The 26,702-nt window shown below is 45.0% G+C and overlaps 1 protein-coding gene across 1 annotated transcript in view; it reads left to right on the forward strand.

Annotated features, from left to right (window-relative positions):
• Nucleotides 1-26,702, forward strand: part of EDC4 (enhancer of mRNA decapping 4) — a 35,760-nt gene that overhangs the window by 387 nt on the left and 8,671 nt on the right. Inside the window, exons 2-22 of the mRNA XM_086469618.1 lie at nt 2,744-2,900; nt 4,005-4,116; nt 5,240-5,339; nt 6,899-7,088; nt 8,137-8,284; nt 9,093-9,197; nt 10,086-10,195; nt 10,749-10,832; nt 11,393-11,488; nt 12,538-12,640; nt 13,107-13,287; nt 14,743-14,815; nt 15,273-15,364; nt 16,025-16,221; nt 18,198-18,286; nt 19,033-19,186; nt 19,924-20,387; nt 22,063-22,164; nt 23,147-23,299; nt 24,701-24,737; nt 25,731-25,911. Of these exons, the coding sequence (XP_086325744.1) occupies nt 2,744-2,900; nt 4,005-4,116; nt 5,240-5,339; nt 6,899-7,088; nt 8,137-8,284; nt 9,093-9,197; nt 10,086-10,195; nt 10,749-10,832; nt 11,393-11,488; nt 12,538-12,640; nt 13,107-13,287; nt 14,743-14,815; nt 15,273-15,364; nt 16,025-16,221; nt 18,198-18,286; nt 19,033-19,186; nt 19,924-20,387; nt 22,063-22,164; nt 23,147-23,299; nt 24,701-24,737; nt 25,731-25,911 (2,928 nt within the window). The remainder of the gene's footprint in view (nt 1-2,743; nt 2,901-4,004; nt 4,117-5,239; nt 5,340-6,898; nt 7,089-8,136; nt 8,285-9,092; nt 9,198-10,085; nt 10,196-10,748; nt 10,833-11,392; nt 11,489-12,537; nt 12,641-13,106; nt 13,288-14,742; nt 14,816-15,272; nt 15,365-16,024; nt 16,222-18,197; nt 18,287-19,032; nt 19,187-19,923; nt 20,388-22,062; nt 22,165-23,146; nt 23,300-24,700; nt 24,738-25,730; nt 25,912-26,702) is intronic.

The following is a 26,702-nucleotide window of genomic DNA, read 5'->3' on the forward strand; positions in this document are numbered from 1 at the left end:
GGGAGGTGTGCCCCAGCCGGGGAAGGCGGGGAGCCGGCGCCCCAGCCTGAGGCTCCTCGCTTACTGGAGGGGACCATTGTCGCTGAGCACACCTGGAGTGGTTCGGCCCCGAAACTCGGTGCTGCCGCGGGCGCTTTGTATCTGGGAGAAGGAAAAGCGCTGACCTCCTCGGACACTTCCCCGCCCCCCCCCCCCCCCCCCCCCCTTTATCTTAGTAAAGTACTTTGAGTTTTTCCCGGGTGTCTGGCCGGATTCAGTGCAAGGGGCTATCAGGTCTCTCCAAGATCGGTGTCATCTTCACCCTTTCCACAAACATTTTGCTGTCCTTCTTATTTGAATGTGAAATGGGATCACAAATATCTCTCCTAAAGTGGTTGCGTGTTCTCTCTCTTTGCTTTGAGCTGTTATATGTCTCTGCTCAGAGTTCACTGGACTCCCTTCTGCCTGTAAAAATATCAGTGGTGAACAGCAACAGGCTTAGGCGTCAGCTATACAAAATGTGTTCCCGTTCCCCTGCAGCCTAGCATCTCTCTCAACCCCCCTTAGAGCTTTTTAAACTTGCCACAGTGTTTCAGTCAAACCTGATGAGGTACAGGTATGAAGGAGGCTGAGACCTTGCAAAAAAACCCCAAAGGACAGAATTTATGCCCATGTTGTGCTCTTGTTGAGGGAAAGGCAGGAATAATGTAGCTTGTAAGTGTCCTGAGAGTCAGTACGAATGTGCTACCTGCAAAGCAACTGCCAAGTGTGCTGCCTTTTGCTTGGCCAAAAGGATGAGAGATTGGATGCAGGATAGTTGTGGGAGGGGTGCAGAGGCACATGGGGTGGTGCAGCAAACCTACAGGAAGCCAGTCTCATTGGTTTTACTACCCACAGAGAATGCTTGAAGCAGTTTCTCTTGTTTCTGGAGCACTTGGGTGCTCCTGGATTATAATTCTTATAAGAAAATACATTTTTCTTTCACAGAGCAGCACTCTGTGCTTGAAAGACAGAAAAGAAGACTGCAGTGCAGGGAAGGGAAACACTTGTTTCACAAGCAATTTCTGGACTGAAGGGATGTGCCATGGTTGGGAAATGGTTGGAGTTGTTTCTGTTCTTGCAAAGTGACTGACTTTCCCCTGAAGCAGCTTGTCTTGCTGGTTGAAGCAAAGGGGTTATTTACTGAGTCTGGCTGATTTTTTTTTCATTTTTATTCTTTCCTAGTCATTCTCTTTATACTTTCTCTGTCAACTCTAGTGGGCAAGAAGGCAGTTGAGAGGAAAAGGAGCAAATAGACAGTAAGTCAAGCAGTAAGGGGCCTGTGGTTGTTCTCAGCAAAAATCGCTGCCTGGGTAATAGCAAGTAGACTTGAAACAACTGGACATAATAAAGTGAAGAGCAGGAGTACAAATTTGACTGAAAGCCTCTGAAAATCCTGTTAGGATGTCAGAGGAAAGGGAAATTGGGAGATCCTTCAAGGGTTTTGAAAGAGCAGCAGCCTCATGAATTGCATGTGTAGGGCTAGTCTTATGTGGCATAAAGTTGCTGTCTAGTTCTGGTTTCTGTTATACCCTGGGTTTCACTTAGAGATTTCAGTATCCAGCAGAGACTAGTGGAGCTGCTTTCCAAGGTTATTGCCACGAGGAAGGTTTTGCAGGACTAGGTGTATGTAGCTGTGAGCAGCATTGTTACTTGGGGGGTGTGCGGGCAGATGACAAGAAACACTTCCTGCTCTAAACATTTATGTTTAGTTTGTTACGTGTGCCAGTAACAGTGGAGCTTCTGGTCCTGGGAGCAGCCATTTTACAAGAGCTCAGCAGCAGTTGTTACCTGGCAACAGTATAGGAAATTTCAGTTTCCAAACCCAGTGAAAATTTCAAGCAAGGATTTTGCTGAGACAGGAGGCTGACTTCGGTGTGCTGATGTGTAGGTGCAGATGGAGTGGGCTTGCTCTCTAACAGGGATCGTCAACTATTTACCTTGCTAGTGAAATAGAAGAAGAGTCTCTTTTACCCCGTTACATCTGTCCCCTTCTAAAAGCCTTCAGAAGGTATGGAGGCCACCAGGCAACTTGTGTTAGGCCAAATCTGTGAAGTCAAAGCCTGTGCCCTGTTCAAAGCACAGCTGAAATTCTGAACAAATGGTTGCTTTATGCAAAACTAGAGTGCTGTAAACTTCTGTACGACTAGTTGACCAAGGGAAAGATACGGGAATCCCATCGGCCCAGCTGCAGTTTAATAGCGCAGTCACTGGAACACCTGAACTTTGAGGTCAGGTCTCGCAGTCAGAAGCCAGTTTTGGAAAGCAGCAAGTATATTATTTGCAGCTAACCACTGTGGTGCTGGACTGCAGAGATCTCTCTGCAGGCATGGGGGTTAGAAATGACCCTTCGAGAACCCTTCGGTCTGGCACTTGATTCAGGAAATCAGAATTACCAGCTTAGTCTTTCTGATCCAGGACTATTTGCTCCTTGAACCTGGTAAGTTCCTTGTACCTGTTCTTTGGTGTTTTTCTGGTCTGCTGAGATTGCTTATGTAGGAAAAGAGCTGTGACTTCTCTCATTTGTGTGGAGATAAGTTTCTTACATGGGAGGTCTCTAACATCCTTTTTGGAGAAGAATACTTTTCCCAACCAGTTCAGCATCAGCATACTCTACTTGACAGACCAGTAGAACCTGACAAAAAACATCTGGAGGTAGTGTATTTCATGCAATGCTGTTTCTTTTAGACGGATGTTGTGCACAGTGGGTCATGCTTTTCCCTAGGTTCAGTGAATGAGAACCAGAGACCATCAAATTCATATAACGGAGACTTGAATGGACTGCTGGTGCCTGATCCCATCGTGGCTGGAGATGGACCTTCTTTGGCTAAGCCAGTGCATCGCAGCATTTCTTTGGGAGCCCTGCAGGAGAAGCAAGTCATGTAAGTTTTGTCAAAAAAAGGCTGAGAGTGAATAGAAAACAGTTAAAAATTAGTTCTGGTGAGCTTGGACAAATGTGCCGGGAGTCTGACTGCGAGTTTTACATTGAATTCAGGTGACAGTTGTGAGTCCATGCTGTTGGTCAGAGCTTTTGTAGCTTTTGGGAGGCTAATGTGTGGAGCCTGCCATCCTTGCTGCTCAGGAACTAAAGAATATCGGCAGAACTGTTTCCCCCCAAGAAGGGGAACAGGACTGTTCACAGGGTGGACATTGTAAGTCAGGATGGAGGTGAATTAGCAGGGCTCTGGGTGAAACTTAGCGTTGTCAACCTCCAGCTGGACTCCTTCAGGACCCAAATTACCTGAGGGGTAACTTACACCGGTTCGCAGTAGGGTAGAGCTTGCACTTGTCAAAGTATTTCTCTCCACGTAACTTAAACAGTTCAAATGATCCTGAGACAGATTTCAACCGAACTCTTTGCTGAGTTGTGCACATACATCAATGTGTTTGGAACAGTACATGTGCTTTTCCTGCTTATATGCAAGAGAACACATGCGTATAGAGCACTTGAGGTTTGTCATGGGAGTAGCAATACAAATCCAACTGCAAATCGACATTAGTCTAATTAGTGTAATGCTTGGCTTCATGTGCTGACTCTTAACGTTAGAGCTTGTGTAAATAGCTTTTGTTTGGGTTCTTTGGTCATGGTTTTGAGAGAGGGTGCTGTGAGAACTATGAGCAGCGTGCACTGTTGTTGATGAGGTTCAACTGTTTGGCTTTGGTCTCTTTGCACCTTCCAATGTTGGGTAGTAGTCAGGGCTACTTTAACCAAATGTAGGTGTGTGCTCAAGCCGAATAGACTGGAGGTTTTTAAGCTGAACAAACCAGGTGTTTGGCGCTCAAACCTGTGACATATGGGGAAGGGAGACTCTTAACTGAAAGTAGTTTCTCTTTCCAGCTGTTCAGTTCAGACTTCCTAGATGCACAGATATTCCTTCTGCATTGCTGTTAAAATTATTAATAGCAAATATCTAACCTCTGTTCTCTTCCTGTGAGTCCTGTCTGATTATTTCCCCCCCCCCCCCCCCCCCGTTTTTTCTTAAAAGCTGCCTTTCTGGTGATGACAGCTCCACTTGTGTAGTGATATCAGCAAAAGATGTGGAGATAGTGGCCAGCAGTGATTCCAGCATCACCAGTAAAGCCAGAGGGAGTAACAAGGTAAGGAGCAAAAGAAAGCATAGTTCTATGTACTTCTTTTTTAAGACACATTCGCTTATTCTTGAATATTTTAAAGAGAAATCGCTATCATCTTTCCTGTGTTGTAGGTGCTTGTAATTAGGTCGAAGTTTGCCAAAGAGCTTAACAAAGGGGAAAAAATTGGGGCAGTATCTTGTAGCTGATTGTTATTGTTAATCCAGAGTCTGGCCAAGTTATCCTCTAATTTTCAGGAATGAGTCCATGATCTAAGCTGTAGGTTCCTGGGAAAGTGCCATTCCTTCCAAACAAACTTTTCCTGTTGATTGTTTCTTCACTGGAAGGTCTTTGCTATGGAGGGAAGGTTGCTCTTGATAGTTTGCTAGCCTCAGTCCTGCTGAGGGCTCCGCCCAGCAGCTCAGAGCTGTAGAAGAACCTATATGCTGAGATTAGAAGTAGTGCTGTAGCTGAGTACTGAGACATGCTCAGAACAAATGCTAGGAGGAATTAGGAGAGAGAACTGTAGTCTTGATCCTCTTGCCATATTATGTCATTTTGTTCCTTAATGTGCAGTGAATTAAGGGATTGCAGAGATAGTAACTGAATACTGTACCGTGTTATCATTGTTTTTTGTAGATAATACTGAAGATAAAAATGAAAGGGAGGATCACTGCCATGATTTCCGTGGTATTTCTTAATTCTTTGCTTACAGAGGCAGTGCTTATCAAATAAGACCATGACTCTCGGTGTCATGGAAAGCAGTATTGAAACTAAACCGGTAGCAAATGTGTTTCTGTGCTTCAAAAAAGTTTCCAAGAACTGAGAATCCAGACACTGTGCTAATAAAAAGGTCAAGGCTGCTTTGCTGTTGCAGGATAGAGCCTTGTTCTGCAGTATGACAAGTTCAGTGAGTTGCATTCTTTCTTGCAGTGGAAGGAAACAGTTGTCAGCCTCCAGAACTCTGAACGTTTAGGGCTCTGCTACCTGGCATTCGATGTGCAATTCTTCTTACCAACTGCTGCTTCTAACAGTTGCCTATTAAGCATTACAGATCTTCCCTAGAGGAAATTGTATATTCGGCAGGTTTGTTCCAGGAAGGAGTTAATTCCAGACATTTCTCATGTTTTGTTTTCTTTCTCATGAGCAGGTGAAAATACAGCCTGTTGCTAGATATGACTGGGAGCAGAAATACTATTATGGCAACCTGATAGCTGTTTCAAACTCGTACCTGGCTTATGCCATTAGAGGTGAGAGACCTTCTTGTTTTGCATATGATTCATGTTCTTTTGCTCGGTGTATCTCTAAAAGAGACAAAGTTGCATTGTGAGAAGGTAACTGGCAATAATTGAAACACATCTAGCAATAGCCAGGTCAAGGTGCTGTTGTAGTGGGAATATAAGTGAAGCTGGAGCTACAGGCGAGAGAAGAGTTGATTGTGCAGAAGAATTTCCACTGAGAAAGCAAGCTGTTCTGAAGTTAGAAATAGAAGAAAGAGAAGGACTCAGTAGGGATGGAGGAAAGTTGAAGGATAACATTGATTTCATTGGACAGTAAGCTGGTGTTCAGATTGCTCCTCTAATTAAATACGTCTGCAGCAAACAAGCTTTCTCTGAAGCTAAGCACAGAAACAGCCCCATGGTAATCTGAGCAGATAAATGTTTGTGATGGATTTGCTTGCGTAAATTTAGAGTTGAGTTTAAAGCTAAATTTAGAGGAGCCAAAGAGCAATGCAGATTCAGTGTATTTTGCAGCAGGAAGGAAGAGTAAAGCAGAACAAAGCAGGGGAAAGATTGTTTCACAACTTACATGAAACAAATGAACACTTCGTCATCTGTAGTTCTCTCTCTGTTCTCATACGAGCACACAGTGTTTGGGGCTCCATCAGCACTTCTCTTCCTTCATAGTTCTAGCATCCATCAGTTTGTCTGGCCTTTTATGAAATCTCCTACCCTGCTTCCGTGGGGTTTTTTTTCCTAGCTGTGGTTATTTTAGAGCAGCTTTAGGGTGTTTCAGCTTTTTTTGAGTATTAAAGCTTGGATGCACTAATGCTACAGAAAGCTGAGTGAGCTGCTAGGGCTGGCTTGGGCATCAAGAAGTGGAAGCAATATGGTCCCCATAAGACTATCTGCATTATAGTGATGTTTGTGTGAAATGGGGAAGCTGGAAACTTTGCTTGGTGTGTCTGTGCTCTAGAGCATGTTCTTTCCAGACCTGCAAGCTAAAAAGCAGTGCTTTTTGCCAGGTGAATGTTTGTGCTTTTTACAGTGCTTTTACAGAACATGTGTTTGAGCTACCTGCCTCTTGGTGACTTCTTTTCTCCAGTTACTGAAAATGAAATTGCAATTAAAATTAATTCACGGTCAGTGTTGGAGGTTCGGTAGCTTTATCATGAGCTCGGGATAAAGATTTAGGCCTTGCATTTAATGAAGGCATCTTTCATGAGAATAATCCTGAGAATTACAAGTAGTCAACTTCTTTTTAAGTAGAGCAACTTAGAATTTGTGGTGCTCAAGAAACAGAAGCTATGGGGAATTAAGCTTGCCCCAGACAAAGTCCTTCTTGATGCTGCTGTTCCAGTCTCCTGCACCAAAGCTGAGAAGTGCAGTGAATATTTGTGCATGTACCCTGGATCTTGAAAGGGCTTCTTAACGGGGTACCTATTGATACGGATTTTCTATGTGCTGCCAGTGGCAGCTGATGGTGGGATGGGTGCTGGAAATGACAAGCCAATGGCTGGAAACAAAGGCAGTCTGGTGGGGAAACGGCACAGATAAATGGTGACTTCTCCCTCTGTTTTTTTCTGCAGCTGCCAGCAATGGCTCTGCTATGGTGCGGGTGTTGAGCGTCAGCACTGCTGAGCGGACCTTGCTGAAAGGATTCACAGGTGGTGTGGCAGACCTGGCTTTTGCTCATCTCAACTCCAACCAGCTGGCATGCCTGGATGAGGCTGGCAACCTTTTTGTCTGGCGCCTGGCCATGGATAAAGAAAAAATCCAGTATCTTCTCAAAATACACCTCACATCAGTCTTTGTGTAGTGGTTAGATGTGAACGGAACCTCAACTTATCTTGTAGCCTTTCCAGAATAGCAGCTTGCAAGGGGAAGATTGATAGTTCTGCCCCTTCCAGAGTATCAAATCAATCAACTTCTGCCTTTATAAAGCACAATCATTACTTGAAATTGCACGTAACTTGAAATTCTGGGAGTGGCACCTTGGTGCTCCTTCTGGTCGGGCAGAAGTAGTCAGTGAGAAGTGTCAGTCTGTACTAGCTGGCCTTACACTTGGACAGTGTCACCTCAACAGTGTGACAGAGTTTTTTACTCATGTTTGTCTGGTTCTAGCTTTTCTCAGTTACTTTTCTGAGGAAGAGGATGTAGTACTTCCCGCCTACTCGCTATCTTCCTTACAAACCTGTCATCCCTCTATTTTTGGTGGTCCTGAAATTTATTTTCAATGTTTGATTCATTGCCCTAAATATTCTTCTTTTAATTGCTAGGAGTGACTGCTTAGTGCTTTTGGGAAGCATGTCAGCCTGTGGGATATGTCGCCTTAGGTTGTGGCTTCTTGTTTTTAGTTGTATATCGTTGTTTCAAAAGCAATGGGGGCAAAGGTGGTTGTAAGATCTGATTTGTAGGGGTGGACCAGAACACTCAGCCTGGGAAAAAGTGGTAGCTTTTCTGTCTCTCTGTGGTAGTGTTGCGATGCTAGCTGAAATCATTTAACCTGCCTTTCGGCAGTCAAGTGGTTTGCATATTCAGATGTGGCTGTGTCCCTGTTGTGCTTCTCCTGTCCCTGTCTGCAGCCTGCAAGAGAAAATTATGAGAATCTGTTAACTTTTGTAAGCTTAGTCTCTTCTGACAGTGAAGGCACTCTAGCTTGTCTGCTTTCTTAGCAGAAGCCATTTAACTGGTTTCTTTTTGAATCACAATGATCTGAAAAATCTTGAGATTTAATAGTATTTAACAGAGGACCAAGCCTGAACAGGTTATTGCTGAGCATTAGTTACACAACCAGAATGTTATGTTTCCTAACCGTGGTGATCAGAGAGGAGATCTTGGTTAACATCAAGCGACCTGACAATACCCCATTGAACACCTCTCGAAGAATCATCTGGTGCCCTTTCATCCCAGATGATAATGAGGAGAGTGGTGAAGAGGGAAGTCAGACGTTGGCGTTGTTGCATGAGGACAGGGTAAGTAAGGAAACCCTACTTGTGAAACGTTGTCCCTTAGTATCATTAGAGGGAGAGAATCTAGTGAAGGAAAGACCTGATATGGTTAGAGTTGTAAAGGCTCCTGTCTAGTCTGTTGTGGATGCTCCCATAATACGGGATATGGGATTCCTCACTTCCAAGTAGAGGTCATACTGATCCTTCTCTGGGCCTCAGGAGGACGGAAAGTGGTAACTTCTGCTTGCCAGCAAATAACAAGGACTGCTAGAAACAATGTGGAGGGCCAGAGGCTTCACTGAGGCAGTATCAAGATACCTCAAGGGAAGGTGCTTGGTAAGCAGCAGCTACAACTGCCAAGAGCAGTTCTCTGTACTTCTGGGAACTTCTGTATGGCTGAGTGCCAGGAAAGCATCTAATGGCCAAATCGTGTGGAAATCATAGAATCATTAGGTTGGAAGAGACCTCTAAGATGATCAAGTCCAACCGTCGACCTAATACCACCATGCCCACTAAACCGTGTCCAGAAGTGCTGCATCAACACGGTTTTTGAACAGCTCCAGGGATGGTGACCCCACCACTTCCCTGGGCAGCCTGTGCTGACGTTTGACCACTCTTTCAGTGAAGAAGTTTTTCCTAACGTCCAGTCTAAACCTCCCCTGATGCAACTTGAGGCCATTTCCTCTTGTCCTAGATGAAATGGGAAGGTTTGTCACATACTTGCCATTGGGCTGGTATGTCAGAGTATAAGATAAGGATATAAGAAATTCTCTATAGGATCAGACCAGTAGTTGCAGAAATAAACCTGTGTGCCTACATGTTTGTTTTCCAGGCAGAGGTGTGGGATTTAGACATTATCCGAACAAACAACAGCTCCTGGCCAGTGGAAGTGCCTAGCATCAAAGAAGGCTTCATTGTAGTGAAAGGCCACAGTACGGTATAAACCTAGTTTTTTCTTTACTGCCATCGCATAGGTGATCGCTACAGATCACTTAGATTTTCTTTGGGCTGTAGTTTCTCAGGAGCTGCAGTTCTTAGGACAGTTGGCTGTAAAAAAAAAAAAAAGTTTCTTACCCATCCACGCTATCACCCACAGCCTACTGGTTTTGTACACACGTTATTGGTAAGTAACGTTTGTTTAAAGAGCTGAGGTGAATTTTAGTTAGTTACTTTGAAAATGACTCTTGAAGAAACTCACCTGTATTTCCAAGGGCCTGTGTGACAGCCTGGGCTGTATTTCAACTGTTTTGTTATATCTCCTGGTGGATGAACACTTAACACTGCAGTGGTTTACTGCTGAATGAGAAGGGGAAAATTAAGCCCAATGTCTTCTTTATTTATTCTTCTGTGATTTCCCTAATGAATATAGTTGTACCTATGGATATCCAGTGGACCAGGACTGCAGCTGAGTATCCAGTAGGTGGTATTTTGTGTATAAAAGAAACAACTGAAAAGAGTCCAGTTTAACTTCTTGAACAACTTACGTTGCTTAGATGAAACAATAATGATTGTGAAGAGCCAGAAGATCCCAAACCAAAATGAGCTCCATTCATAACATGAGTAGCAGTGGGAACAGTAGCAGCACAATCCATTGTACTTAAATTTGCTGTCTGGAAAAGGTGATTGTTAATTATTATTGAAAAAAAAAAAAGTCAGTTCTTCTGTGAAGGGATAAGCTGCCTGGTGACATGTCTGTCAAATCACACTGACCTCCTGTACTATGAGACTGTTAGTCAAATTCTTGTTTGAAGAGAGTACTCCTTCTGCCTGAAGAGCTATAAAATGACTTTTCTATGTTGTTGTTTTCTCCTGTCTCTCTGTTTAGTGCCTGAGTGAGGGAGCTCTTTCTCCAGACGGGACTGTGTTGGCCACAGCAAGCCATGATGGTTTTGTCAAATTCTGGCAGATATATATTGAGGGGCAAGATGAGCCAAGGTAACTGGAGAATTAGAAAATGAAGGCTCTCAGAACAGAGAGCAGCATTTTCTCTGTGAGAATTTCCTTATTACAGAATCACCTGCAATGGTCATTCTTAGGACATTGTAAGGATATAGGGTAAATGTTTGTGAAGTAATTTGTTGCTGAAGCGTTGGACCACACATGCTCAAGGTTTGGTGAAAAAGCAGAGAGCTGTGTCTGAAAACAGTTGTTCTGGGCTGTCTCTTTTGTGGTGTCCCTGTAAATGCAGAAAGCTTCTCCGAGCTCTTCCGCTCAATGTTGACTTCTTTCATATATTGTGCCTTTGTTAAGACACCAAACCAAACATCGACATAGCAACACGTGATTTCTTTTTGGTCACAATATATGGCTGCATGGTCTGTGATCTCCCTTTTTTTATATAAGCCTGTGAACAGCTACAAGCTGGTAACACTTGGTGGCTGCTGACTTAATGCTGTCTTTGGATAAAGGGCAATGTGTTGAGCACCCACCTTGTGTATTCTGTATTTACTACTCTCTGCATATTCAGCCTTTTCTGATTCCTTCCTAGGTGTCTTCATGAGTGGAAGCCCCATGATGGTAGGCCTCTTTCCTGCCTGCTCTTCTGTGACAACCATAAAAAACAAGACCCAGAGTAAGTCCCCAGTCCCGTACTTGGAGTATCAAAGTTTAATAGTGTCTTCTAACTGCCTTTGGAGGGTTTCTTCTAACTGCATCGTGCTTGTAAAGAATTTAGCTTTGTGTCAGGAAAGTCCTGTCGTCTTTATAGTCAGTTTTCTAGAGATGGAGAAATAAATAAGGCTGTGGAGCACAGCCTAAAGTGACCTTAATCCTAGGGTCAACTCCATGCAAGCAATGAAAAGTCTAAATTGATGAGTCCTTTCAGGTTTGTAGTATGGTCAGTTTTAACTGGCTTGTTATCCTTCAAATTTCTACTGCAGTTGATTAAAAAGTAACTGTTTTGTGGTGGGTGGTTTTTTTAACTTGTATTCTTTTTTCAGTCGGTTGTGACGTTAAGGTTGTTGAGAGCTATAGTGGTTTCTAATCTGCCTCAAAAGCAGAGATTTTCTGGGAACTTAAGACACGGTTGGGCAAAATCGGCTATGGGCAGCTTCTGAGCAACTGTTCTGTGAAATGTCCTTATGGGAGGGACCAGATCTTCTTTAAGAGAATTTAATTCTGTTGTGCCTGCAGGGTTCCTTTCTGGAGATTCCTCATCACAGGAGCAGATCAGAACAGAGAACTGAAGATGTGGTGCACTGTGTCTTGGACCTGTCTGCAAACCGTCCGGTAGGTGTTGATATGCCGACTCCCCTGAAGGGTTGGATTTACTTTGAGCAGTGGATCGTAACAAAGCTCTCGATTTCCTTACTTTGCAAAGGTGATCCTTGATCTCCGATGGACTCTGCTCTAGCCTCAGTTAGAGCTTCCTCCTTTGCCAGTCTGACCTATGTGTTGAAAGCTATCAGGGCTGTGGCAGACTGTCAGGTCAAGGTTTGGCAAGGTCGGGGAGGCTGATCTTTTTATACAGTCTCCTTGGTGTTGCCAAGACCTGTTGTTGTCACTTTGTTCTGTAGAGCATAGACGTACCTGTAGCATGAAGAGAGGCAGTCCAAAAATGGCCCACCTTGCATGCTTTCTTCTGTGAAAAATACTGGATATTCAATAACCAATCTAGGATCTTTTCCTATTATTGCTTTTTCTTATTTAAATGTTGAGAAGCTGCTATTGCTGATGGAGCTTAAGCAGTTATACAAGGCTTATTTGCTGAGCCACATAGGTCCAGAAGTTCAAATTCTGCTTTAGTCCATCGCTTCACTCAGCTTATGTTCAGTGATTTTACTTTTCTGGTGGTGCGTCGTGGCCTCTCTGATCATGTGCACGCTTAAGGCCACTTCTGAATTGCTCATCCACAGTGAGAAGAATATGGCATACAGCTGAGTGCTGCTTTTTCCACCTCATACTACAGAAGGTCTGAAACCTGGAGAGGGGTTATTCTGGTTTGGTGGATTTTTGTTTTTAAATCGTTGGCTCTTGTGCTCTTATGAATGTGGAACAGGTTAAGTAATGACAAACTGTCATCTTTCACTTAAATGTTCAGAATCCGTAACTAGATCCTATTGTGTGATCTCCCTGCTGGTCTCTTAGCCGAAGTCGGCACTGATTTCTGCAATGATGGTTTTCATTCTAGTGGGTGGTTGCAATGTGATATGGCTGTGAACTCCTTAAATGTGTTTGTGTTTTGTTTTGTTTAACTAATGCAGTTTCATAGCAGTCACTCTGGTTGTGCTAATCTACCTTGCTTTCTGCACCCCCCCACCTCTTGTTTGTGGATCTAGCTTTTCTCCTGACATCTTCAGCTCCATGAGTATTCTTCCCAGCCTGAAAGTTTGCCTGGACCTCTCCGCTGAATATCTGATACTGAGTGATGTGCAGAGAAAGGTAGGTGATTCATTTTATTGCTGGCTGTGTGTGTAATGGTGACAGAAGAAGTGGCCATCTGCGTGACTGATTCTGCTGCCTAAGTCTAGGATTTGCATATTAATAGCTAAAAATGCAGAAGTTGGCCTCAGCTATTTTACCATAAGATGACAAATTGTAACAATTCAGCTGGTGAGTCTTGAGGAGCCTTAAGGATTACTTCTCACCCTACAGTAAAGCTCTTACTTGGAGGAACCTGTGTCTGGCACAGCAGGATTGAGTTCCTGATCAACATGGACTCAGATAGAAGTGTGCTTATTGTGGTTCCCTTGAGTGTTCGATTTCAAATGTAAATGACCCAGGCTTTATTCCTCATGTTATTCCCGTTGTTCCAAGTCTCGTTCAGGTGCCAGGCTTTGCGGACCGCACACATGTATGCATGATCTGCTCTGAAAGCCCGGTGACTTACTGTTTCTGATTCTTCCAGGTCTTGTATGTGATGGAGCTGATGCAGAACCAAGAGGAAGGTAAAGCTTACTTCAGCTCCATCTCAGAGTTCCTCCTCACCCACCCAGTCCTAAGCTTTGGCATCCAGGCAGTGAGTCGCTGCCGGTTAAGGCACACTGAAGTCCTCCCAGCAGAAGAGGAAAATGACAACTTGAGTGTGGGTAGGTGATGAAGAGAATTTGCCTACTGTGAGATCAGGATGTCTTTCTTGACTGGCTTTCTCATGAAAGAGACTGGCTCCCTTCTTAGTCTGCACAAAATACATCCTGTGCAGCTAGAGTGCTTTAGAGAAGCACAGTAGAGTTGGATACAAGGGACCTCTGGAAGTCTGTGGTCCAGCCTGCTCCTTGAAGCAGGACTGTTGCTGGTGGCAGATCGGGTCACCTATGACTTCATCTAGTTATGTGTTGAAGGCCCCCAAACATGATATTTCTGGCTCTGCTCTGGTGCCCTGCTGCAGGGCTGCACCCTTTCCTGAAGAAAATGTATTCCTAACATCCAACCTGGACCTCCCAACCCAGGTTGTAGCCAGTGCCCCTTACCACACAAACTCCACTGAGGTGTTTCTGTTATTAAAAAATTCCAGGGCTGTGTGTGCATGGTACTTCAAACAAGGAACTCTCCTTTTAGAGGAGAGTCTCCTGAGAAACACACGAGAAACATTCTTTTGGCTGTTACTATAGTGAATATGGTCGTGAATCCTGTGGAAGACTGTCCCATGCAGGCATGCCTTGATTGCTGCCTCTCTTCAACTCTTGGCTTGCTCCTAATCTCCCAATCTTTCTGTTAGTAAAATTTGGAAAGATGCTTTGAATAACATCAACATATTTACTGTTAGAAAGATTCCTGGACTATCAGTACAGCTGTATGATGTGTTTCCCTATGCCTATTATTGTACATAATAATGGTTAATTCATGTTGTTGCCAATATTTGAGTCATATTGCTCTGAAATGCAGGAGCAAAGTTGAAAATACGTGTTGCAAGTCAGGAATGGACTGGTCCTGAAACATCAGGTCTCTGGTTGGTGCTCAGATGATTAGGGCAGTTTGCATAGGAATGCCTAATAATTTTTTTTTTTTAATGGGGAGTTAAATTTATCTTTTCTGCTCAGCCTTCTTAGCTTTCTTAGCAGTGAGACTGATGCAGGTGTTGGGTGAATGTTGTCAGCACTGGCTGATGGGAAGTTGTTGCAGAGCTCTTCATAACTGCAGTTGTTTACAGCCAGGAAGGATGGTTGAGCCCTAGTCTGAATGTCTGTTCAATATGAGCTACTGTGTGTCTCTTCCAATCTAGCCAACCAGTCACTTCAACAGCCAGGACAAATTGCTGGCAGTTCCAGACCTCAGCATCCTCCTATTTGCCTTTTTTTTTTTTTTTCTTTTTGTCTTTTTTTTTTCTCTTCCTTGAGGCTTATTTGGCTGGATTTAAGCAAACTTGATTGCTGTCACTTTGAAAAGTAAAGGGAGTGTAGGATATACTTTCCCTTAGCAGGGTGAATCCACCTCTGAAGTGGAGAAGATGCTGTATTGTGCTGGTTCATCTGCTATGTTCTTTTTCTAGTACTTTGTCTGCAGTTTCCATCCAACTTCATGTTTTATCTTTGTCTCACTTCCAGAAGGTGCCCAGGGAGCTGGGGCTGTTGAATCAGCAGCAGGCGTGCTGATAAAACTCTTCTGTGTGCACACCAAGTGAGTACACGTAGCAGCTACCACAGGCAGCTGTCTATGGTTGTCCTAATCCTGCACCGGCCTGTAGAAATGTAACTTACCAATTCCTTCTGCTTATAGAGAACAAGAACTACTTGGACCTGTAGAAACTTCTAGCTGTGTTGTGTTCAGTGTGGCGTTACCAGGAAGTAGCCCTGCGTGGTGCTGTGGCAAACTAGCATTTTTGTCACCATGAGACACAGTGACTTAAGAGTTGTGCTCATGTGTAAGTGCTGGGAAACATCTCTCAAATCCCAGAACTGGGTAACACACCTGAATGAGGATCAGCTTCCTCTGCTTCTGTCACAGGCAGAAAACACTAAAGTGTATTCCAAGGGAATCACTTCCCTGAAATCTTCTAAGCCTTAAATTTCTCTTGGTGATTTATAATCTAATCAGAGATGCCTGTTTGGTTTGTTTGTTTGTTTTGTTTTTTCAGGGCCCTACAGGATGTGCAGATTAGATTCCAGCCTCTTCATAGCCCTGACATGAGTGCATCCATGCCTGCCCATGGCTCTCACGAAGAATTTGGTGAGCATTTGTGTTAAATCGATCTTAAGTGTTGCTGAGCCTTTAAAGATTGTTGTGGGGGCAGCAGGAGGGCGGATTTGGGGGCAGCCTTTTTGTAAGAGAGTCGTGTCCTTGCATAAAGGGTTCTGAGTATGGACTGGCTGTGAAGCAAGCTGTGTGTTTAGAGCCCTGTGTGAGTATGGAGCACAGGGATATGTTAGGCTAGGAGCACTGATGCTTTGTGACGCCTGAGTTCACCTTTCTGGGCAATTTGGCACTTGTGCTAGAAACTTGGTGTTTGTCTCTTGTCAAGTGGAAGAGATTACAGTGACAGCAGAGCTTTGGGAATGGAGGGGACTGGGCTGTGTGAGGCATGCTCTTTCAGTTCATTCACCATTCTAGGATGTGGCTGTTAAACTGGCCTTGCATTTAGGGAAGAAAGGAAGCTTGGATCTCTTATTATCAAAGCCTGATGGAGTCCACTCTAGCATACAAAGAGTAAGCATAACACAGGATTTGCTTTGCCCTAAGCTTTCACTAGGATGTTGCAGGGTTTTTGCTTGGGTTTTTTTTTTTGTATCCTGTATAGCTGGCAGTAGCATGAATTCATACTTTGTGGAATTAAAGTGTTAGCTTTTGGGGAAAGATCCTGTAAATTTTTCTGTATTTCTCCCTTGGAAGCTTTTCCAGACCACATGGCTGATCTAAACACAGAAGGGCTGGGATCTGAAAAAGGATCAGTGCATGGCTCCCAACCAGACCTGCGGCGTATTGCTGATCTGCCTGTACCAGCAGACTTCCTGTCTCTCTCAAATGATGCCAAACCCAAGCTGATGACTCCAGATGCATTCATGACACCGAGTACCTCTCTTCAACAGGTAACCAGGGAGTGACACTGTTACTAGTGGTACAAGGGGTGGGCTGGGAACTTTTCCTGCACCATAATGACTCTGATGGGCTATGCTAGCTGAATGCAGAGCACACAGGGAACCCTGCATGTAACCAAACTGAGTAAAGACATGTTGGCACATCTAAAATGCTAAGCTGGCCCAAATGAGAGTGCTGTGTTTAGCTGCAAAACTGCTGATGTAGCTGTTTTGTGAGGAAAAAAAAAAAGGGGTGTGTGTGTGTGTTTGTTAAATAACTATCTATAAGCTGGGAGAGTGCTTTTACTGGTTTACACATGTTGTTTGGGGTTGTGATATAATGGGAGGAAATACACCATCTCTGCACATCCTGTATGATAGGATCCTGTGGGAATGCATGTCTGAAATGATCAGGTAGGTAGATGAGACTGTGACATCTTCTGCATGAGATCTGCAAATTGGTGATCCCGTAGCTCGGTGGGTTTTTTTGGATCTAACACAGCAGGCCGTAACTTGTACAGAAGACAAGACTCCTGTATTTACTCCAAGGTTTTTGGTATCAGGAAACACGTGGAGCATTCCTCAGGATTTGATGATCTCTGCAAAGGATAGCAAAGTGTCTTGGTGAAGGGCCATAAGCGAGCATTTGCTCCTCAGTGGAACTCTGATGGAGCAGTCACAAAACACAGAATTCCTCTTCATGCTCTGTCACATGTGTGTGGCCAGTAGTCCTGCATCACGCACCGCTGGGTCCTGCTGGGCATTTTTAGAGTGTGCCTGGCACTGACAATGTGCATCTGTCTAACTCAGTGCAGGTTTCTGCTGCCCCTTCTTGGTTGTGCCAGCAAGCAGAAGTGCAGGAGCTCACCGTTTCTTGGCCACTGCGTCCCAGTGTCATGTTAGTTTGTCTTGAACCCACTCAGGTATATATAAGCTTTATAGCCTGCTTCTGTGCCTCTCTACTGCATTTGTACTGAACTTGTGACTGTAGTTTTCTCCATGTGCTTTTAGAATGGACAGCACATAGAAATGTGCAGAAATGGAGTTCGTGCTCAGTTGTCTAATGAGAGAAAGCCACCCCGGTGACAACTTGAGGAGCAGAGAATAAATTAAACCCTTCCTAAAGGTTTTGTTGTTGCTGGCAAAGTTGCTGAGTGCAGGAGTTAATTTTGAGCCTGAGGGTGGGTAGCCTTCCCAACGCAAAGATGTCCCAAGGGAGCAGAGAGAAGTTGACGGGGTGATGGTTGCACATAGTTTGCTGCGAGGAGCAACTCGCTCTTCAGTCTAAGCAGTGTAACCGTTCAGTTTAAACCTGGCTTTTCACTGCTGCCTATTTCATGGCAGGCTTTCTTCCCAGTGGCACCAGCACCCAGGAGCACTGTAGGATGGACACAGCCTTGAGTTTAACTCAATCTCTGCGCTCTGCCGTAAGCACTGTCAAGCATAAGAAGCTTGGCCGCACCGACTTTCCCAGCTGAGTGCTTGTGTGCTTGTGTTGGTGGTCTCTGTAGGTGTTTCTTGGTAGTCAGAAGCAGCGGTGGGGGCCAACGTATCCCACCATGCTCTTCACTGCTAGCCAGCTAGCTAGATGAGCAATACCTCCTCTTGTGCATTGGTGTGTATCAGCAGTGCAGGATCTAAACCCTATACAAACTCACTGGTGGCAACAGGCCTTGACAAGAGCAGTCTGGCTCAAAGAACTGAATGGGGATCTGGTACAGAGCCCTGCAGAATGCCGCTTTATTTTGGGAGAGCAATTGCTTGATAAAAAAGCAGTTGTGGTTCATGTGATGAGGATGTATTTGGGCTTGGCATCAACCAACACCTGAGCACCCTAGCAGTACAACTCTACCTATTGGTTTGTTGTTTTTTTTTTTTCTATTCCCTCTTTGCCAAAGACTCTAGGAGTTCTGGAGCCAGCGTTCTTGGGTCAAGCTCTGCTGTTGGACTCCTCTGTCACATCCTGACCACTGTATATTTTCTTGCAGATCGCTGTATCTCCAGGCAGCAGCGTCAGTTCCCTGACTGCAGTCACAGCCATGAGTAGCACTTCTGTCACGGATGCCTCTATGCCCAGGTAAATAGCACATGTTTTAAATAATACATCTGCAGCTGAAGTGGCACAGAGCTGTTGTGTGTCTTGTAGGACAGGAGATTGTAACCAGTTAGAAACTGACCTGAGGCCAAATGTCCCTATACGGGCAACTGTTTGCATCTCTAATGCAGCTTGGAGCGTGCCTGTTGTCATCCAAGGGGCCAACAGTAGTGTTTCATTTGTGCCTCCTAGGGCTTCTCTTATTGCATCTCAGTTTTGTTGCTTTACATGCTTCTCCCAAAGGGCTGTCGTTGTTCACAGGTAAGAAAACACTGCAGCCACCAAAGGCAGGGAGATAATTGGGACTGTTAGGAAAATGTCATGGTGGGTTGGGCTGCATAACAGGTGAAAACTTAGTTTCTATGGGCTGGGAAAAGGACAAAGACCTATCTTGTAGTGTCTTGTTTCTCTCTGTATAGTGTGAACTGGAGATATGACAGGTCCCTTCTCTCATTGACACATCAAATTCTAAGAGATTGTGATGCCCTTCTGTTTTTTGTTTCCACTTGTCTTTCTTTGGGCTCTGTGGGGATGAGGAGATGCAGGTGTTAGGTGACAGGGAGTGGCTGCCCGTGGTGAAAAGAGCAAGGGCTTGGAGAACACTAGTGAAGTTTGGGTTGGACTCCTCCCTTGACCTGTGGATCCCATCTCCTCACCTGAAGTGTTTGATGCAGATCTGTATCATTAGTTTGGCCTGTTTGATTTGTTTGTGTGTCTGTTTTCTTCAGGCCATCAGAAGACTTGACTGTGAGCCCCAAGATGCAGCTGGACACCAGCCTCACACTGAGTAGCAGTAGCAGCAGTCTCCAGACTAGTCCTAGGAGCCATTCAGTTCTTATCCCAGGCCTCCCTGACAAGCTAACACCAAAGGCACCTGTTCCGGTAAGGCTCCACATGTTGTTTCTTTCCTTCTCGTGGGCCAAGGGACCTCCCTCTGCTGGCCTATACAAGGCGAAATTAGATTTATTTGGATATTTACAGGGCCAGCGTCTGCCCTTTGGAAAAAGCAGCTGCTGGCCCAGATCTGCAGCCGGGTTTACCCATGTTAATGGAACTTGATCTCGTGTAAAACAGTTTGTCTCTGAAAACTAGTGACAGCTCTAGCTTGTGCTGTCATTATCGCAATGGTTGGACGTGGTCGGCCTTTGTGTTAGGAGACAGTGCTACCTGGAAAGTTTCTTCCTTCTTGTTGGCCTGACTGGTCTGAAACAGTCATTTCCTATCCCTAAATTTTTCTTTCCAGATGTGAGGTAAAATAGATCATGACCAAAGCTTGAAACTGAAATAAGCTTTCAGTCCAGGAAATATTTGATGTTAAAACTAACTTTTTCCCCTCAAAGAGAAGGGATCCTGGAGCAGAGCAGGGAGGTAGAACTGGTGTTAGGTTTTCTTTTCAAAGTGTATTGAAACTAGCATTGGCCTAAGTGTTAACAGTCCAGCTGAGAGTCTGGTACAAGTCTTGGGGCCCTTCTCCATCTGCTGAACAATGTGGGAGCAGAGGGATCACAGAAGGAAAGGATCCAGCTGGCTGTTCCCCCAGGTGGTCGGTGTAAGGTACCAGGGATTCTTGGGCTGTCTCCACTTTACCCTGAAGGCTCTTGTTTAATTTTTGTATTCAGGTCGTGTCAGGAAACCCCTCTCTAGCATTGGAACTGCAGGAGGTGGAGCCCTTGGTGGTGCCCCAGGCTTCTCCCACCCGCGAGCGCTCGCCAGATGTCATTTCCTCTGCTTCCACAGCCATGTCCCAAGATATCCCAGAGATTGCTTCCGAGACCTTGCAACGCAGCTTTGCAGCAGCGCCATCTGCGCTCCCTGTGGAGGTGCTGGAGCCCAGTCATCATGCAGACAGTATGGCATCCGCTGCCTCAGCCTTGCATTTGCTATCTCCGAGGAACCGGCACAATTCAGAGCACAACCACCACTCTTTGGACATGCCTTCAGTGGAGGTGGACAGACTGAATGCTCCATCGTTACTGGAGACTGCTTTAACTCAGGAAAACGCATCTTCTGACAGTGTTGTGAGTCAGCCATGGCCAGCAGCTCCTGACATAACCAGAGAAACCAGGAACAGCATGGCAGACAGGTAATCACTTGGGTTTGTCTTGCTTAGGGTAATTTCTTTGCGCTTGCCAAATTGCTACCTTGGTGAGAAGCTCTTATGTTGTGATTAAACCGGAGAAGTTCTTCATCCCTCCTTTCCTTAAAGGATCTGCTGATTCAGCCTTCCTGTGTGCTTGGTCTGTGTTAGCTGTGTCCTGATCTTCCTAGGCCAGCTCTAACAATTTGTGCTCTTTAATACCCCTTGCAGCATAAAGGATCTCTGTTAAGAAGGTGAAAAAGTCTCCTTTATTGGCCTTCGTGTCCACCTGTCAATGGAGGTTTTTTTTTTTTTTGTACTCTGGAAATAAAACCAGTACAAGCTAAATTCTGCCCCAGGTGATGCGTTCCTGCGTGCTTTTGTTGAAAGGAATCAATTGGCACATAATTGACAGATCTAATCATAGGTTAATTGTATACCTCCCTTCTAGGATTGGGTCTGTGCCACTAACATTACGAATGAAGTACTTTTAAGAGTCAGAAAATGAACCGCAATGTCTCTGTGCAGCAGGCATGCAGAATGGGTCAACATCACGTATGCCTACTTACCAGGAGCAAACTAGAGCAGTGCTAGGATTTGTCACTGAATTCATGTCCCTGTCTTGTAGTGGGATGAGAACAGTGAGATGCATCTGGCACCTTCCGAATCTGTCTAGGCCAGGGCTGCAAGCACCGTGATAACCTGCCAACACCTTCCTTTTCAACTGGAGTAGCAGGCTGACAGCGTCAGTCTTGTCCCTCAGACTATCCAGGGCTGTTTCCTCCCATCAGAATTGCAAGAGAAAGGCCACACATTGTGCCACCACACCTGAGGATGCTGCTTCAGGAAACTTATCTCAGTTCTGATGAGGACACTGAGGCTGTGTCTCTATGCAGTGGTTTTGCTTTTTCTTATAATTTGAAGTTAAGAAAATAGTTTTATATGAGTTTGCAACTTCCCTTGGTCTCACTCTGTCTTTGAATTCAGACCTTCTCATATCAGAATATCAGATCAGATATCTCTGGATCTGAGAGATTTCTTTTTTTTTTTTTTTATTCAATCTCAGTCAAGCCATCAGCCTATGTGAGAGTAATGAGTGCTCGCTTCTGTCTAAAGATCTTCCTGCAAGCTGAATTCAGATAGACCTAGTTTACAGCTTAGAAGCAAGTGCAGTTTGCTTTCAAAATCTTTATGAAACTTGGACTGGATTCACTGTTACAATTCTGTTCTATCTGGTAGAGCTAATCCATTCACATATTTCCTCAGACACTTGAAAGAACTCGGAAGCACTGTTCATTTTTGCCCAAGTGATCAGTATTACTTGAGGAAAAACAAACTAAGGTGATGCTATTCACTGAAGTACACTGTCCTGCGCATTTTGAGTAGTGGCTTACCTGTCTGGCATGAATGTCTGTTGGGAGATTGTTCTTGGTTAGTGCCTGAAGCATAGCTGAGCTACTTCTCCCTTCTTAAGGCCCCCAGAAAAATACATGGGGAGGTTTGAGTGTTTAGTGCATCTAAACAACACCTGCCGCTTTCAGGATCTGTGCAGATAGGTAGGGCGGTCTTGTTTATTTTTGACCTTTGGGATCTCTCTTGAGAAATGGAGTGAGCAAATAGCCAAGCTGAAACAGATTGTGATGGTATTTTCTGTTTGTTTGGGTTTTTTTAACTCCTCTAGCCCAAGGGATGAGGTTGAAGAAAAGCACAAGAGCTCTTCCTATCATCGACACAGCTACCACCTGCTGCAGCATGACAGCCAGGATGCTAGTGCAGAACAAAGGTACCAGAGTGCTCAGCCCCCTCTCTCGCCCTGCATGGACTCAGTTCAGGCTGCATTCGTGCTTCTGTCCCCAGCAAGCCTTCACATGTGGGGTGAATGTCTTTGCTTTGTCTCCTGACTTAATGTGTGTGTGCAGTCCAGCTTCCATAATGTTCTGTTCAGCTGATCACACAGTTGGCCTCTGGGCATTGTCCAGTTTGCGCTCTGTAGGGAAAGGTTTGACTGTGCTGCTCCTAAGAGCATGGAACAAGCTTGGTTTAAATACCAGTGAAAACCTATTAAGCGATCTGTTCCAAATACTGTGCCTTGGATAAGGTAGCGAGGGTATCTCGGGATAGTTTCTTGCTTTTGACATCTTTGCTCCCTCATGAGCCACCCTAAAGCTCTGTGGGTGCATTCTGTGTGCCTGGCAAGCTCAGTCCTGTTTGGCAGCTGGGGTTTCATTCATAATCCACACTTCAATTTAGACTGAAACGTGCAGCCTGTATTGGATGGCTGAAAGACTCCAAGACTCCAAGGAACCAAGGATCATGTACTTCATGGGCTCAGCCTGGTTCTCCTCTGTTCCCGCAATACTTGCTGCGTTAGGTGCTTTCTGTCTGTAAAGCTGTAAGGATTGTGCAATTGTGCTATGCTTGGGTTCCTCGCTGGGTCAGTGTCACATCTTAGGGCTTATGTGCTAAGTGTGTGTATGCAGCAAGAAAAGGCATTGTTCCACCACGCTGCCTGAACCACGGTGGTCCCCTCAAGTGCTGTTATGCTGCACTCGAGCTCAGCCTGAGCAGACCTGGATCAAAACGGAGCCATGCGTGCTGAGCTCTGTAGAGGTCTCTGTGTTTAAGATCAAGGTGGCGGGCGTCCGTAGCTGCGTGACATTGTCCGTGTGTGGATGAAGAGCAGAGTGTGAATCCCCTCCCCTTAGCAAAAGCTAACGCTGTCCAGTATTGCAAGTGATGTCCTCTCCCCTGCTGTTCCTTCGTAGTGACCATGATGATGAAGTTGCAAGCTTGGCTTCTACGTCAGGTGGATTTGGTGCCAAAGCGTCTACGCAGAGGCTGCCTGTGAAGGACTGGAAAGCCAAGGCATCCCCTCGGGCTTCCCCCAAGCTAAAGCGGAAGGGCAAGAAAGATGACGGGTACGCTGGGCTTCCCAGAATACAGGTGGCTGTGAGACCAGCTCTGCAGGGCCACAGCCTGATGTAGCCATTAGCAGCGAGACTAGGATCTGAGGCTGGGCAGCAGCCAAGTGCTCCCAAGCTTCACCCCATTTTGCAAGTGGCAATAACCCCACAGAAAGTGTTGCTGGTTGCTCAGACACTATCTGCCACTCAGGGGTGTGGGAGTTAGGTCCTGCACTACCTTTCCAACTGGGACTCAAAATCCAAAATGTAGCCTGGGCTTCAGAAGAATGTGTGGAAGTTCAGTTGCATGTTGTGGGAGTACAGTGGATCTGTTTGCCAGTTTCAGTGAAGGCTTCGTTGGAGCTGTGGCACTGTGAGTGTAGCTTAATGTGGCCTCCGTTTCTGGTTGGCTTCTGAACACTGTCACAGTGCCCTTGTTCAACAGTATCTATCATTTGTTACCTGCTTGCTGCTTTTATGTGTTTCTAAACGTGCCCCTATGAATGTCTAGGAAGTGAAAACTGATGACTGGAAAGGTCTGCCCATGGCGAATTAGACAAACCTGTCTGCATTAATGTGAAGAGAGCAGCACAGCTTCTGCACGGGGCCCTCTCCTTTTCTTGTGTTACCATAGCTCTGTGACTTTGGATCTCTGGCTGTGCAAACTACAACAAAGATGGGCAGTGGCATTAAGTTTCTGGCTGTGCTCCTGTGCTGTGACACCCAGAAGTTCTTAGCCTCAGAAATGCCTTTCATTTTTCCTGCCTTAGTCCTTTTAAAGTTGCTGAATGGATTCTGTCTGGGAACAGCAAATGTTTACTTTCCTTCTGGTAGCGTTTGAATATTCATAGATCTGTGAGAGATGGAGACATGCAATATTAGTGGATCAGTTCAATGTTTTTCATTTATTCTGCTGTATGTGCTGGAGTGCATCACTAGGTTCTTCACCATGAGAGCTGGAATCATTCTAGATGACTTAAAGCTCATTAATTCTGTATTTAACAAGTGGGCACTTGGGTTTTTCTTTGTAAAATATCAGGAGACCTTCAAAAACTGTTTGACAAAGCCTTCCCTGGCTTTGAGTTTGGACAAAACTGAAAAATGAGTGTGCACTGTCCTTTGTACCAGCCCTCATTAAGACTTGGTTCAAATCTCCTCCCTGTGAAGGGACCAGTCTGTAAGGAACTTCAGGGCCTGTGGACAGCGCAAATGATGAAATCCCAGTCCTTCCAGCACTGTGACTCCCATCAACTTCCTGTTGCTCTTCATGTTACACTAGGAAAAATAGAAGTATGAACTGGAGTGTAAAATCGAAAGCAACTGTAAAATGTGTGATCTGTTTTCACAGAAGACTTGGATAATAAGAGTAGTTAATTGACATAATTGGATTATTACTGTTTCTGTTTTTATTTCCAGGGATGTGAACCAGTCGCCAAGATCATCTAACAACCAGGTGAGTCAGAGCTGCTCTGTAGTCTGTCCCAAAGGCATGATGCTTCAGCTCTATTTCCTGTCTTACTAAACACCTCAGAGAAAGTTTGCCCTGGTTCCTTGACGTACCATGGGTCCCTGCTGTGTCCGAGCAGGCTGAGCTGGGACTGCGCTTGGGCTTGGCATTGCTCTTCTCTGACTTGCGCAGCAGAGGAGGAGCTGCTCAGTGCTGTCCAGACCGATGCCTTCCTTCTCACCTTTACGTATCAATGTGCATTTCTGTGTTCTCACAAGCCCTGTGTCATTTAAGACTCTGCCACTCGTTTCCTCTTCCCTGCTGACATGACTCGCATGTGTCTGCAGCAGGATAAGCTCTTCCTAGTAAAGTACAGGTCACAGTGGGACTGGCCTGTTGGAGTTTCTTATCCCTGTTGATATAGTACCTTCCTACCTCTTAGAAGATGCTCTCAGCCGAGTTGCGTACGCTTCTTAAACTGCCCTTGATCTGTGTGCCTCCTTTAGATATTTTGAGCCGGTGAAGAGACAACAAACTAGAGACATATACTTCTCCAGTTATGTGGTTATTCATAAATAAACGAAAGAGCTGAAAAAGTGCTTTCTTACTCTACTGATTGCACAGCTCTTTCATAAGTGTTTGAGGTCGTTAGTTACCTTCTGAGGCCTAAACACTCTGTCTCGGCACCTGGACAAAAGTGAATGGGATCTGTTTCCTTCTGTTTTCTTTTAGATGCCACAACTTTGAAGGGGGTCTTGAATCTGAACAGTCAATATTCTAAGCAACCATTTATGAATTCCATGCAGGAACTTCATGTACCTTGCTTTATCAGTTTATTTCTTGGGACAGAAGTCTTAGAAATAGGCACTAAGCTGGCCCCATTTTCACTTTTTGTGTTACGCTTCAGTCCTAGGCCCAAGGGTCGACTTAATACCTAGCAGAAAGCTTGACTGACCTCTGATCCTGTTAGAAATGGATGCTTATCCTCTCCATGTGTAGGTGACACCAGAGTTCCAGGATGAGCTGATGTGCATATTGAGGAGCCAACAGCGGGAGCTCTCCGAGCTGCGTCAGAACCAGATGGAGTTGCTGCAGAGACTCACGGATCACCTCGATGCCATTCAGAGCTCCCTTATGGGCCACGTGGAGAGGGTGATTGACTCCCAGCAGGAGCAGGAGCGTATCCTTGTTTGCAAATGTTGTGTGGCAGTTAAGGAGTGAAAGGCTGCAAGGCAGACTAGAGGCATGAGGAAGGCTAAGAAGGTTCAAGGATCTTGGCAGTGTGGGCCATAGGTGCAACAAAATTGCCTGGCTGCAATATGACTATTTCAGTTCTTCTCAGCCCCTTTTTCAGGGCAAGAAACTCAGAAATAGAATGGAGATACTCTCCATGCCACTAAATCTTCTAGTTACCCATTAATACCAGAAGAGCTGCAATGGTGGAGTAGACTAGAGGTGCGCCTAATACGTTATCCTACATCAGGCAGTGGCCAGTTGCACAAGAGTAATTATGGGGTGATCCTTTCCTCCTTAAGGCAAGTCAGTGCTTGCACCAGAAATAGCACCTGACTACCATGCTTCACAGCTGAATGTAGAATTGTCTTGTCTGTACCCATATATACATCTGGTGGTCCACGGGTCCTGTATGTGTTGTCTGAAAAGTACTTTCTTGTGGTGTTTTCAAACCTGGTATCCTGTTATTTTTATGGTATTGTGAGTAGTCGGTTCCTGTACATCTTTTGCTGCACTGAATTTGGTCACAGTCTCCAAACTGAGCTGCTCTAGCCTGTTTCATGTCTGAAACCACTCTTAACTTCTATGACAGGACAATGACTTTTGTTTTCTCTATTAATTAGTCTTGGATTTTCCTCTTTGACCATCAGGCTGATATTTTCATAAATAATTCAGATAGCTTTTTACTGAAGTTTGGAGTCTAGAGCTATATTGTAATAATAGAATAATTTTTCCCTA

Source organism: Leptosomus discolor, chromosome 8 (assembly GCF_034619465.1).
Source record: "Leptosomus discolor isolate bLepDis1 chromosome 8, bLepDis1.hap2, whole genome shotgun sequence".
Classification (NCBI taxonomy): domain Eukaryota; kingdom Metazoa; phylum Chordata; class Aves; order Leptosomiformes; family Leptosomidae; genus Leptosomus; species Leptosomus discolor.